Below are 14,609 nucleotides of genomic sequence, written 5' to 3'. Positions count from 1 at the left end.
ATGGAACTATGGAAACAAAAGATGGGACTAAAAGACAGTACGAGATAAAGGAAGAAAACTATATAAGGGTGCGGGGAAAATAAAACCAACAACACACACACCAAAAACTTCAGTAATGGTCAAGAGAGGATCGAACTGAGCGATAGCAGGTTATTGAAATGAAAAATCTTCAGAGATAAAGATCATTAAAGATAGACTGAAGAATTAGAGAGACTGGGCCGAAAGGAGTCGTAAGAAATTTTACCTAAAGATAGAGTAATAAAGACAGATTAAAACACACATTGATAAATAGTTTTTCGGGCAAGAAAGGCTGCTCTGAGATTCTGTATTCAATCGACGTTTTGACAACTCTGGTGGTTGATATTATCATTAACCAGAATTGTTCACTTTCCCGAAAATTTGGTAAACTGACAGAGTAACATAAGTCCAACCTTAGCTGCCCCCTAAGCTCTACTACCATACTGAAATTTGACTCTGCGAGAACTACCCTATATGTACGTTCAATCTTGCCGTGCCCCCAGATTATTCCCAAGTGTTGAATTTACCCGACTGGTGATTGAAGGAATGATACTTAACCTTTATTTCCATTTTTATCTGAAGAGTCATGTGATGTCCCATTTTCTTGCGCCATGTAATATGTTTGTGTGGTGAGGTGTAGGTTTTTCCCGAGCAATTCGTCTTTGAACACACCAATCATTCAACTTCAGACACTTTCAATTATGGGATTGTTGATACACTAGTAATTGTGAGTAAAAAATTTTTTTGAACATTAATCCATATTCCCGAATTAATTAAATTAAAATTCCAGCAGCAGAACACTCCAAATTTAATCATCATTCCCAAGACAATACGAATATAGCTCCTATAGAACGTCCGATTCGGATAATCTGAACCCAGCAGTGAAAGATAGCATCTGTATGATACTCACGGCAAGATTCCTCGTCGCTGCCGTCTCTGCAATTCTCGGCCCCGTCGCAGACGAAAAGTGTGGAAATAATCTCCCGATTCCTACAAAGAAAATACTTCTCATCAGCAACATTCGGTAGAGTCGTACCGGCTGCTTCAATCTGTTTCGGAATAGGCGTGAGAAATTCGTTTCCTCCTGAAAACGAACAAGAAAATGATTATTAGAAAACGACTGACCTCTTTTGCTACCCTCCGAAGAAAAGAAAATAATAATGGCCATAATACGTATTGGACGGAAAGACGAAAAATAAAGGCGTTGATAAACAACGCACATGATTCTGAGGCCAGCGGGAGGAGAAAAAATGTCCCATAAATACTTCAATTGAGAACAACTCTATTTCTTCTTATGTCGAGAAAAGAATTGTCTGAATTCATTTAGTGGACGGAAAGCGTTCTATCGGGGGGGTCTTACAATAGCTTTTTTTTCCCCCTACTGAGAGATTTTTTGGAAACTGGCCACGTTCAAGAGAAAAAGCCTGAGTGTACAAATGTAGTTTCATATATGTCTATTCAGTGTGCATTGCTGGTCATTTTCTGATACGAATCTTCGAATGAAGTCAAATCCGGCCAGAATGAAGGTCGCTTGCGTACATGATAATGTTCTCTAACTGGTAACCGAGAAAATAACAAAGAAATAAAAGTCTCGAATAATTTACCAAGTATAAAAAGACTATAAATCTCTTATCTGTGGATAGCTATGGGTGAGAAATTTCGAGTTTGTTTGGTTTTTATCCATTTCCTCAAACGTATTCGGTTTCTCCGTTGAGAATTGACTTACATCTTTCAATCTTTAATACAATCAGAGTGGCTGTTGCCATTTAATAAGAATCCTCGTAATGACGTTGATTTGTATTTCACACATACATTTTACGTCTCATGTTTTTCGTCAATTACAATTTATAGGAATGCCTACAACTTATTAGGATTCCTGTAAATTTTGCTGACTTGGATTATATTAGGACCCCCCATAAACCATTTACGAATATGGATTTCATGTAACTTTCGATAAAGATGCCTATAACTCTCATTCAAAAGGATTCTTGTAACTTTGATTGATAAGCATCGCTGTAACCTTCGTAGAATTCGTATGTCTTTCGTCGACAAGGAATTTAGTAACTTTCGTTAATACATGTTTTATGAAGATACTTTTAACTTTCAGTAATTTAAATTCCCTAAGGATTCCTGTAACTTTCACTGATTTAGATTTTATGAATTTCCATTACTCTTCGCGAATTTAAATTTTATAAAATATCCTCGAAATTTCGTTGATAAGGATTCCAGTAATGTTCCTTCATTAATATAGCATAAAGATTCCTGAACTTTAGTAGACTTATATAGTATATAAGGATTCCTGTAATTTTAGTTATAGTTTAGTTTAGTTGTATTATTATTATAAATAAATAAACTGAACTATTAGTTATATTAAATTATACTGTACAGGCATTCTTTAACTTCTTAAACTTTAACTTATTTATATTGCATATACGTATATAAGGCTTCCTGAACTTTGGCAGACTTGCATTGCGTAAGGATTCCTGTAACTTTTGCTGGTAAGAATTATATAATATACATAACTGCATCTAATTTATATTTTTGCGTTGGGCTAATTGTTATCCTTTTGGTCGGGTCCGCAACTAGAAACAAAAATTTACTTTGTTACCGAGGACTAGTGTCTATTTTGGCGCCACCGTAATTTTGAACGGAAAAACGGTAAACCCAGGTCCTTCCTAATTTAGCGTCTGCGGCAACAGATCCCATTGCCGTCTCCTAGTTGCGACTCTGTGTTTTGATTATTTCGATTACACACGAGTAAGCTAACAATCAATAGTTAAAATGAGGCTGATTAATTTCCTCAAGGATATTATGTTCCAAGTAAGAATGAGATCTCTCATACACACACACACAAAATTACCAGCGGGATTCAAACTCCTCATCTTGCAGATATAGCTACTTATAGACGCCAAAGATTCCTTGTCTCCGGTGCTCTTCTGGTCCGAGATATTGTCGCTAGGCCAGTAAATATCGTCCCAATTATGGAATGCAAGTTTGCCCAACGAACAAGGTATGTCATGCCAGTGAGCCGTGGAGTGGCCGCTGTCCACCCTGAGCATTGTGCAGTCCTGATAAGCGCCTCCATCTGGCTGGGTCCTTATGGTTCGACCCGCTCGAGCCCTTACAAATTGAAGAAAAATAGTTATAAAAAAATCAAAAATATCTTTTGGGAATTTTTTTTTTTTTTAATTCTAATGAAATAGTAATGATTCCTCTCACCAGTCTGTATATATCATCGGATTACCATCGCTCCATCGGTAAACCCCTTCTCTGGCTTCATCGTTTAGACCTAGAGATGTGATTGCGGATTTAATACGGCATAATTTCTACTAATTTGTTTTTGAGATTAACTAGTTATCTTGAAGTAAATCCCACAATAAGGTATCTAAAAGAGTTTATCGTCATACTCACCGATGTACAAAGACTTGTGCTGAGCATTCCAGAAATTCGTCAAGAAGAAATGCACCACAGCGTTCTCTTTTTTGTCCAAGATACTTATCAAGTGCCCGGTGCCATCTTCTCCTTTCGCCTTGCATTTGGCCTCGGCTTCGTACCACTGCAGAGCTTCGTTGTCGTGGAACGCATTGTAGCAATACCCATTGTAATTTTTCCAATGTTTGGGACAAGCCTGGTCATCTTTCAATCAAAAAGTACAAAAGTTACTGTTAAGTGTAATCAAGATTGCCAAGAAATGATGGCAAAAAACAAGGAGCGGCAGGGAAAATTTGCTTGCTGCATTATTTACTTATTTTGGAAATATTTGTACTTATTTTGGAAATATTATAGGGTAAGGTTCAATAATAATTAGGATAAATAATTATAACTTTCGGGCTGATTAACTACTATCATGTAAATATTGACAGGCACTGATTCATGCAGTTATCTTTCATATTTGTTAGACTACATAGGTAAGCATTTCTTTATCTGAGCGTATGGGTAGAGAGGCATCTCTCTTAATCCCTGAATGGGTGACCATTGCAGTCGCCACATTGTTTTTTATATCAGCAAAATTTTCACGTGACTATGACATGTGTTGGTTGCGAATGGTACAGCCGAACTCGTGTACACAACGGAGCCCCGAATATAGCGTCGATAAGTATCGACGCTATATTTCTGCTGGTATTGAATTAGGAGCGCATGTTCTTATAACAGTCTCATTTGCATATTTTCACCGAAGACGCTTGTACCAGCGCCACCTCTTGACTGTTTTAAGTTTTTTTTTTCCCTGTATTAAAAAAATTCCAGTGACCTAGCGATGCTAACCCTGCAAATCATTTTTTATTTCGGTTATTTTTCTGGTTTTTATTCATTTTTAAAGTTTCTACGGACTTTTTGCCCATTCTGTATTTTACTCCTTGTAGAGTAGTTTGCTACACACCACTTTTGTGTACTACACACAAAGTAGCTTCACGACAAACTTCCTAAACACTTTAGGACGGTAGAGAGATAGCGCAAATATTAATATTAATCCTACTCCTCTCTCTCTCTCGCGCGCGCGCGAAATAACAAAAACCGGGAGGAATTTAAAAATACATTGAAGGTGAGTGAAACTGAGACTAATCGTTGTAAAGTTCCACAATGCCCCCCCCCCCAAAATATCGTAGTAAAGGATATCGTTATAACGAGGCGTTTAACATTAGACTCTTTGAAATTTCAAACAAGATTTGAAAATATATCGTTGTAAAGGGATTTATCGTTATATCGAGTATCGTTGTATTGAGAATTCACTGTAATGCAAAAAAAAAAAAAATTATGCACTTTTTTTAAGTAAAGTAAAACCTCACTACAACGATACACTTATATAACGATACATCTCTTAACAACGCTATGTTTTTTAATATCTTGTTTGAAATCGCATGTATTGAAATGTTAAATTTCCTTCGATACAACGATATCTTTTACTAAACACCAATATTACGATATTTTTGAGGGGAATTTTGAAACCGTTACAACGCTATATTTTTTTATACAGTCGATTCCAATTTTAACGAATATTGTTGTAGAGAAAAAATCTAGTTTTGATGACAACTTTTCTAATCCTCCAGATAAGTTTACACAGGAACAATGTAAAAATTTGAAATTCCTTTATAATGAAATTTCGTTATTACGAGGTGATTTCAGCGGTATTTTCTCGTTCGTTGTAACGGGATTCGACTTCACTCCACTAAAAATATCCTTCAATGTATTTTTAAACGTGTCACACTGTATATATTGTATATGCAACAACAAGCAACCCTCCAGAAATGGCAGCAAATTTGGGACCAAGGAACAACAGCTAGGAAAGTGCACGAAATTGTCCCTCGAGTCACATACAACACACTAAACTGGAATAGGGAGGTGACTATCTTCATAACAGGACACGGCCCATTCCCTAATTATCTACACGAACGGAAACGCCACCGAACAGACAAATGTGCCTGCGGTATGGTGGGTACTCCTGTTCACTATGCAAGAGAGTGCAAATTTACAAAACATCTACACATGTACAAATATTCCGAAAACAATAGAAAACAATGGTTCACTCAAATAATCAAAAACAAAAACAAAGCTGCAAGGATTACAAGCCTTGTCAGATATATACACGCCAACGGAAAACAAGAAATCCATCCACCAGATTTATGAAATAATGTTTTAAATATTACAAAAATAAGTGGGAGAAAAAACAGAAATGGATAAAAACAACAACAAAAATCATATCCACATGACTGCCACTACTAATACATGATATAGCATGTACTAACGGGACCCGAACAAGAATTTTTATGACATTCCCGTTACAAGTGTCCTTCATGCCGCTATTCTAGCTAGGGTGCTAGGCGGGACGACACGAATGGTTTCATAATAACCATTACATGTAGTTTATATTACATATTCATTTTTTTTTAATATAAATATAACCAGCCAGATCGAGTCAACCAAAACACCAAGACCGAAGCTGATCCTTAGCTAAGGCTCTCTCCAGACAATCCCCCATTTAAACCAAGCCCACATTGCTCACCAAAATAGGTTTAGGGCGAGACGACTCGACCTGGCAGTTATATATATGTATATAATTGTGTGTATATGTGTGTTGTATTTCTCTTTCCTCCATTCAAGTTGTCCATGCATTTCATGTCCACAACACACGTGCGTAGTCATATTGTCGGATTCATGTTGCTCACCGAATAAGGTGCTAAGCGAGATGCCACGGGTGCTCCCTAATTGTATATATTCCCCCACACAATACTTCTATTTTGTATATTTTCATTAAATCCGCCGGAGCGAGTGAACTCAACCCAAAAAAACTGATTCTGGCTTCTAGTCCGCAAGTTATTAAACCCATTTGTGTTAAACGAGAGGTGACTCGCTCCGATGGATTTTATATATTTTTTTATATTTTTTTATTTCACAATAAGATTCTCTTTTCTTTCTGTATCCTGTGTGTGTATAATATGGCAAGTGTAAGGTAACAGATGAGATGGCATGGAGGGAGCGGCCTTCTCAATTGTTTTTAAAACATACCTCCATCCTAATATGTGTACATTCATCTTTAACTAAACCCCGAAACTTCTCCATCTCCTAATCCCATCTCGTCTGTAATCACCACAAAATTTGTTAATCGCGACAGTACCCAATTGTCCGGGGAAAATATGTTGTGAAAAAGTTTGTATGTGTTTTTTTTTACACTAAATAAAGTGTTCCAGACTCTGCCACGAAGCTGGGCTGGAAGAGATCTCGGCAACGGGATAAGTCCAGTGGCAAAGTTCTGGCGTTCGTTCGTGTATATATTGTAATATGTTCAATCATCTGATCACCTGAGCTGCGCTTTCAGCATCACTTTTTTTCTTCATGTGACACAACAAAGTGTATCGCAATAACCATTTTTACAGGAACAATACTCTCATAAAAATTAATTTCGTTTTTAAAATAATAATAATTATAATACTAATAATAATTATAATACTAATATTATTATTATTCTTAATTAATTATTTATTTATTTGTACGGCGAATAAATACTAAAAAAGCACATTTTCTGGTTTTACTAACAACACTGATTTAGAAAAAGTTCAAGCAGCAATATAAATTTGATGTCAGGTGATGATAGCGTTGCCTTCCGATAGAACAATATTTTTTCTGGATTCGCAGAAAATCGTTACATCGAGGTTTCACTGTATTTTCATGCATGTGCTATTCTATGATGTTAGCTATAATATGAAGATAAAATGAATGTAAATAACTATTTCTGTACTATTTTATACTGAATTCTGAATTAATGTATAGTTCTGAATTACAGTGGAACTTGGGATAACGAGCTTAATTCGTTCCGCGAACGTGCTCGTTATACGAATCACTCGTTATTCGAATCAAACTCTTCCATAGTAAATGATGGGAACGCAGATAATTCGTTCCATACACAATTATTCATTCACATAAAAGCGGCATTCAATCAATAATACAATGCAATTAATAATTAATATATGTAATACAACAAAATACATATATTGATTGCATGAGTCAATGAATTCTCAGAGATATTGACCTTGGTCCGCGCCTATCCTGGCCTTGCGAGGAGGGCGTCTCAGGAAAAGTGCAGGGTCGTCTTAGAAGCCCCATCAGCTTCTCCACCCCTTGGATACAGTAATTTTTCGTATTTGGATAGCAATGATGTCTGGTATGCTATTCACATATTGAAGCTCTCAAAGATTTTGGCCAAATATCGTAATCATGAGCATCCCTTTCAAACTTGAGGCCCCCCCCCCGGGCCGTTTCAGGGTGGACCAACGTATTAAGACGTGGTGTTCTGGGGTCACCCGTACTTGGCTGGAGAGAAGTAATAGCTTACATGTCAATTACATCCAGAAATTATTGTACCAGTTCTCATCACGTGCCCCCCATGGTGGGTCCGGGGCCCTGCCCATATGCACCCGCGGATTTAGATGCCCCCCCCCCCCACCGCAGAATATCCCAGAGACACTAGAGGGCCATATGGCACCATGAACCACTGCAATCTAACATGTTAATGCATAAATCATCGATCCGAAATATCTGCTGCCACCTACCGAATAAAACTAATATGATTTTCCGAACATTGGTAAAAGGCTTTCAATCGATCAAATATTTTGAAAAATAATATAACCTGGTATAATAAAATATTTTTATAAACAATAATATTAATAGAAATAACAATTTTGCTTCAAAATTTTATCAGTTAATTTTTTTGTGAAGTAAAAATTATAAGTAAATTTTAAAAGTAGAGTCGTCCATGGTTTCTATTTATATTTTTCTTTAATTTTAATAACTTATTAAAGTGAAGGGTGCTCAAAATGACAAAATTTACTTATATTATATTACCGTACACAACTATCAACTGATAAAATTTTTTGCCAATTCAATCATTTCATGTATATATTATTGTTTTTTAATATATTGTTAATATGATACAATATTTTTTGATATTTCATTACACTGTGCTGAAGCCAGTCAGCAACTTCAATCGGAAAATCATAATAATTTTATTCGATAGGTGACAGCAAAATTTCTAGTGAAAGAATTTTTCTTTGCATGTTATATAATACTGCATTAGTTCGCAACCTGATACCATATGATCCGTTTGTCATCCTGGATTACTAAAAGGGGGCCCACAGATAGAAAGGGGCCACAAATGGAAAAGGGAGCCACGACAAGTGCTGATGGGACCACACTTACAGAAAGAGAGGTGAAGAATTGAAATATGTACAGTATATACAATGTAATAACGCCATAAACAACAGCGATACGATAATATATACAAAGCCTGGCAGTGGAGTGGTTAGGGAACTATCTTCTCACTGTGCAGGTCTGGGTTCGTATCCCGATTCGGGCATGGATCTCTACTAACCTAACACTAACAAATTCCCTGGACGGATCGTGCTGATCCCTTGGGAGTACGTGAAGATCGCGTTATTAAAAAAAACATTAACTTGCTAGACGAGAGAAGAGAACTATCTCGTGTTGGATGATTTACGGACTCACTGTTGTTTGCATTCTTATTCTTTTTATGTGATTTTAAAAACAACGTATCCAATGACACTGCCTCCATTATGACTTGACTGAACTCCTCCTAATTTTTAGGATTTCTGGGAGATAGGAAAATGCATTGCCGTTGGACAGATTTATTGCTTGTTTACTGTGTAAATTTGCTTCTATTTCGTTGGTGCTTTTCTACAGAATTTTGCACGGATTCCCACATTTCACACATCTCTCTAATCACAATTGAAAAGTGAGGGACTTCTCACTTCTTTCTTCCTCAGAAAAAAATACCTTCAATATAAGCTCTGACTGTTGCATGCAATGGCGGTACATCAGCTCGTCTATGGTCAACTCTTGGCCAAGCAGAATTTATATAAAAATCAAGTGCACATACGCGCAATTACAATGCGACATCTAGTTTCGTATAATAGTCACACTCAATTTTTCCAGTGAGGCATGCTGACCGGACACTGTAGGGAAAAATATTACCTATAATTCCACAGTACGTGTGTGCACGAAAGCGAAAAACCATCCGCTTAGTTGTAAAAACGTGACAATAAATAAAGCGCAAAATTTTTGTTCGTAATGCGAATCATCGCTCGTTAATCGAATCAATTGTTTTTTAAATTGCGTGCTCGTTATGCGAATTGCTTGCTAACCCGAACCGCTCGTTAACCGAAGTTCCACTCTACTCACAACATTATCCTGAAGCAGATCCGTATTTGTGTATTAACTCCCGTTAAAACGGGATTCCACTGTATACAGATGAACTCAATTATAACGACTTCGGTTTTAACGACAACTTGGTTATAACGTCATTAATTGGCGGTTCTGATTAATTCATATGGATAATAATGTCAATAGAGTTAATGTCAACTCTTATAAGGAAAAGTGAAACGCAACGACCTCGGATGCAACGAGACATTTTTGTCGTTATTCCGTTTTATCATAATTAGGGCAACAATACGATACGTATACGGGAAATTTCTTAATTTTGCCTTTCTTGACATTTTTTCTTATTAAAAATGTCCTTTCTTTTCAACACAGAGCTTACTTCAATTTCATAACCCTTACTAAAATAGGGGAAGAATGTATGTGTTACGCCCAATCGGCTTCGCTTATAACGGCACCTTCTCAGTGTAGACTCGACGAATGGTCTCACCCAGGCGCTGAGGTTCAAGTGCAGAGGAGGGGGGGGGGGTCTCATAAAAGTTTTTTTCTCCTTGTGGTGGGAGTGAACAAAATTTGTAATTCTCATGTAACGCCCCCCCCCCATCCTCCCTGGATCTTTGTTATTAGGGAGTGAAGCTGTCGCAGCTCAACACTGTCTTTCCGCAGATCATTTTCCATATCATACTATAATCTTAAGCAACCAGAGAAGTTTATTTTTCTCAGGTATATTCTTCCCGAAACATTTCGGATAATAATAAGAAGAGCCCGGATTATATGCAAATGACATTCACATATGCATTTCAATATTCTGACATTAATGGCTATAAATGCATCAAGCCGAAGAATTTCTAGAATAAGTGCATATTTTTGAAGGTTTATTTAAGCTTTCTTTTAGAATTGTTTTCAATTTTGTTCATAATATTTTCATAACATCGGTTTTTGATTTTTTTTTTTGCCGCACGTGGGATTTAGTGAATCAATAGATATTTGAAAAATAGCATATATTTCACGAATATTAACCGTTTTAATGTAAGGTTATTTCTAGGGACATGTCAAAGTGTGGAATTTTATTTGCCAAAATTATTTTGTCACTGGAATTTTCGTTACTGAGCAGCTACAAAAAAACTGTAAATTGAAAATGTCTGAATAAAAAAATATGTAAAAGTTATTTGTATATATTTTTTTTAAATTAATTAATAACGTGATCCGCACCATTCCCAAGGGATCAGCATGATCCGTCCGGGGAATTTGTTGGTGTTAGTATATGCGGTAGAAAGTCCAGTCCAGTCACTGGAACTGTCAACATATACGTTGGTGCTACTCCCCAGTAAATAGTTTTTTTTAATATGCTCCAGTAATTGATAGGTGTTGTGCGATATATCCGCGTATTTCTGAGTGCAAGCTGAACACATAGGGCGTTACTACGTGTGAATTGAGCTGATGGTTCACAAGCTATGTCCACTAGAAGACTTGTAAATATGACAGCACGTGGCGCTGCTAATGCTAAGCGTATGGATGGTCGGCGGGAACGACGAACTGACAACCTGGTGAGTGAATTCCAAACAAGTTATTTTTCCTGGTTCTCCACCGCTTACTTCGGGTTCACAACTACGTATTGATTAAATATTTTTGTGTGTGAGATTTTCCACAAGAACTTCAAGTTTTGGCGGGTTTAGTGTTGCCACAGGGAGAAGGTGGTAACGTATCTCTGGAACTAAATAACGGATTTCAAAAATTTTTGTGGGAAAGGCTGCAGATTGTTCTCAACATTAAAAAAAGAGGTTATAACTTCCTGTGTGCCGATTAGTAAATTTTTTATTCCCGAAAATAAGACTAATTTAACTTGAACTTCAGTGAAAATGTCGTTACATCGCTCAAAGAATGAGAGGATGTATGACAAGGGAATTGATGACGTGGAACCACACAGTGAACACTCCGTTGAGACAGACAGTGACCTGGTAGTTACTGAAAATATATCAAAGACTAAAAAGTGTAAGAACAGGAAAATAAGGAAAACCGAATCCAATATACAGAGCGAAAAGGATAGTGATGAAGACGATAGCCAAGGGAGGAGAACAGCGAGGAAATTTAACGACAGTGTGATGATGCACAATTCAATGACAAGTGCTTCAAATGTAAAATGGAAAAGAAAGGGAAACAACGCAAAAAAGAAGAAAGAGGACGAAATAAACACTGATAGTGACACTTCAAACAGAACAACAGAGAGGACAAACTTTCAGGATACAAAATTTATAGTTGAGAAAACAAATAACAAGACCCCACCGAGTGCAGAGATAAGAAGGAGCACAAGACTTCGACTGAGAAGACAGATGATGGAGTCCATAGAGTGTTCTCCAACCACCTTCCCGAATACTCTAAACTTGAATAATCCTAAGAGGGAAAGAACACAGTCAGATTGTAATGAACAACAACTACGACTTGGTCGTTTTAGATTCCTCTATGACACAGATTCATCAGAAAATTCTAAAGGCCAAGGAGAGGACACAGGAAAAGGAAAACTATGGCGTCTGTGGGCAGAGGTGGAAGAAAAGGATCGAATACAGGATCAAGTCAAGGGTAACAAAAGTTCTAGAAGTGAAGAACACGAAGAGGACGAGGAGATAAGACTGGGACGATTTTGGGCAGAGACAGCAGCAAAAAATTATTTTCAAAATGAGAAAGAAACTATGGAAAAGGAAAAATTAAAAGAAGTGCAGCAGTACAGCGCCGAAGAAACAAAAAGTGCTACAGAAGCAAGATCATCGCTGTATACAAAATCAGGAACAAGCAAGGATAATGAAAAAACGAAGAAAATTAAAAAAAGCACTAAGCAGAAACAAAGGGAAGAGATTGCAAAAAACGAAGATAGTAGAGCTGGACAATCATCTCTGCCAATGGTTGAAACAAGTGGGGAGAATTCGACAACAGAATCATCCGAACAACTTACTTTTAGTGAAGAAGAAGAGGTTTCAACAAGAAACAAAATTACAAATATTCCAACACTGCTTAAAAAGGTAAGAACTATAGTGAATTCAAACACAACAAATAATAATAAGGGTGTAACAAGATTCAACATACCAAATGCTCCAAGAAAAAAAGCTAACAGGATCCTGTTAAATATATTAGAGTGGTTTGAAAATAATACCAATGAATTTAACATTCTAAAGAAAAATACTATCACCAAAGAAGTAGAAGATAAATTGAATAAAATGGTGCAATCAGATATTACAATGCAAGTAAATATTTCTGGAACGAATGAAAAGCAAGTGGAGAACGAAACAGAAATAGAAGAAGATTCCCTACTTTACGAAAGAGTAATAGAAGAAATCAACTATGACGAGAAGGATATGATACCAGCACACAGTAATGAAAGAAAACAGATTGGAGAGACATCACCAAAAAGGGTAGCGTGGACTTCTCTAAATGAAGTTGAAACAGCATTTAAGGAGGTAATGACAAAAAAGAAGAAGAAGGAACTCGCACGTAAAAATAAAATAAAGACTGAAAAACAGAGAGTCGCAGAGTCACAACAGCAAAGATGGAGCGGAAAAAATATGAAAGAGTCATCGAAACAGCATCAATTATATTTATATCCTAATAAGAAAGATAGAACGGGCACATTTCAGCAAAAGATGAGGAGTATCACCGAACAAATAACAAAGGAAAATGCAGTAAGATTACAGGAAATAAATAATGGAATATTAATTTACTGCCGGAATGAAAAGGAAAAAGAAGAAATTAGACAAAAGATTTTACGAGACGAATTTTGGAGAAATACTATATATGTATGGAGTCCAAGACTCAATAGAAGAAAGCAGAGCATACGTTTACCAAGGAATAGAAATTATCAAATATACAACCCCAGAAGAGGACATGCGAATACATATGGAAGAACAGAATGGTATGATTATAAGCAAGGAAATAACAACAGATATGAGCGAACAACGAACTGGAACAAAAGTGAAGGAAACGAATGGAATGGCATGGGGTATAATACAAGAACTTACTTTGGAAGCAATATGCAAGCACGATGGAACGATTATCGACGACAAAACACCAATGGATATGAGAGAGAAAGGCGATGGAATGGTGTAGAAGAAAATGAGCGGGGAAACAGGCAAAACAATGCAAATAGGGCCAATTATGTAAACAACAAAAATGCAGTTTATATTTCACATAACAAGGATACCTCTAATGACTTACATACGACTTATAGACCTATAAAAGAAGGAGGGATCCTCATAACAAGAGTTTTCAACAATAAGAAATATTTCTAAGAGTAAGAGTGGTTTTCGCTTGAAATAAAATATACAAACACATCTAACATTTAGAAAAAAATGAATATGGAAACGATACAGTGTGGTCATATAAACTTGAACCACTCGTACTATGCGTCGTCTTTACTCGGACAAACTGCCACAGAAAAAGAAATTGACATCCTTAGCCTTAATGAACCATATGTCTTCAAAGGAAAAGTTATGGGAATTCCTATGAGATGGAGGATAATTGCCAATGAAGAAGAACCTAAAGCAGCAATAGCAATAACAAACAAACGACTGAATGTGATAAAATTAGAAACCAGTAAAAATATTGTTGCTGTAAAGATAGAGACTGATAACACTAAGATTGTATACATATCTACATATTGTTCTCCATCGCAAGACATAGAGGAACATCTATTACAACTCGAAGATGTGTGTAATAAATATGACAATGAAATTATTATTATAAATAGTGATTTAAATGCTCATAGCAAAATATGGGGACCGGATCCAAAGAATGAAAGAGGTGACAAGGTTGAAAACTTCTTATTGACTAATAATATGGACTGTGTTAACAACAACAAAGATATTCCAACATTTTTCTGCATCAGAGGACAATCATGGATTGATCTCACAATAACAAGGGGAGGATTAGAGAAGATTCGA

General features: G+C 36.4%; 1 protein-coding gene across 1 annotated transcript in view; it reads right to left on the bottom strand.

Annotated features, from left to right (window-relative positions):
* Positions 1-14,609, bottom strand: part of LOC149083971 (uncharacterized) — a 115,138-nt gene that overhangs the window by 64,104 nt on the left and 36,425 nt on the right. The window contains exons 18-21 of the mRNA XM_089234338.1: positions 3,430-3,654; positions 3,238-3,307; positions 2,879-3,138; positions 929-1,102 (exon numbers count right to left, since the gene is read on the bottom strand). Of these exons, the coding sequence (XP_089090464.1) occupies positions 929-1,102; positions 2,879-3,138; positions 3,238-3,307; positions 3,430-3,654 (729 nt within the window). The remainder of the gene's footprint in view (positions 1-928; positions 1,103-2,878; positions 3,139-3,237; positions 3,308-3,429; positions 3,655-14,609) is intronic.

The sequence above is a fragment of the Pholcus phalangioides genome, unplaced genomic scaffold, assembly GCF_987345545.1.
Source record: "Pholcus phalangioides strain wild (caught in Gottingen) unplaced genomic scaffold, Ppha-v1.0 ptg000008l_1, whole genome shotgun sequence".
In the NCBI taxonomy this organism is placed as follows: Eukaryota; Metazoa; Arthropoda; class Arachnida; order Araneae; family Pholcidae; genus Pholcus; species Pholcus phalangioides.
Note: the sequence above shows the minus strand (reverse complement) of the source record. Positions and strands in the feature narration are given on the sequence as shown.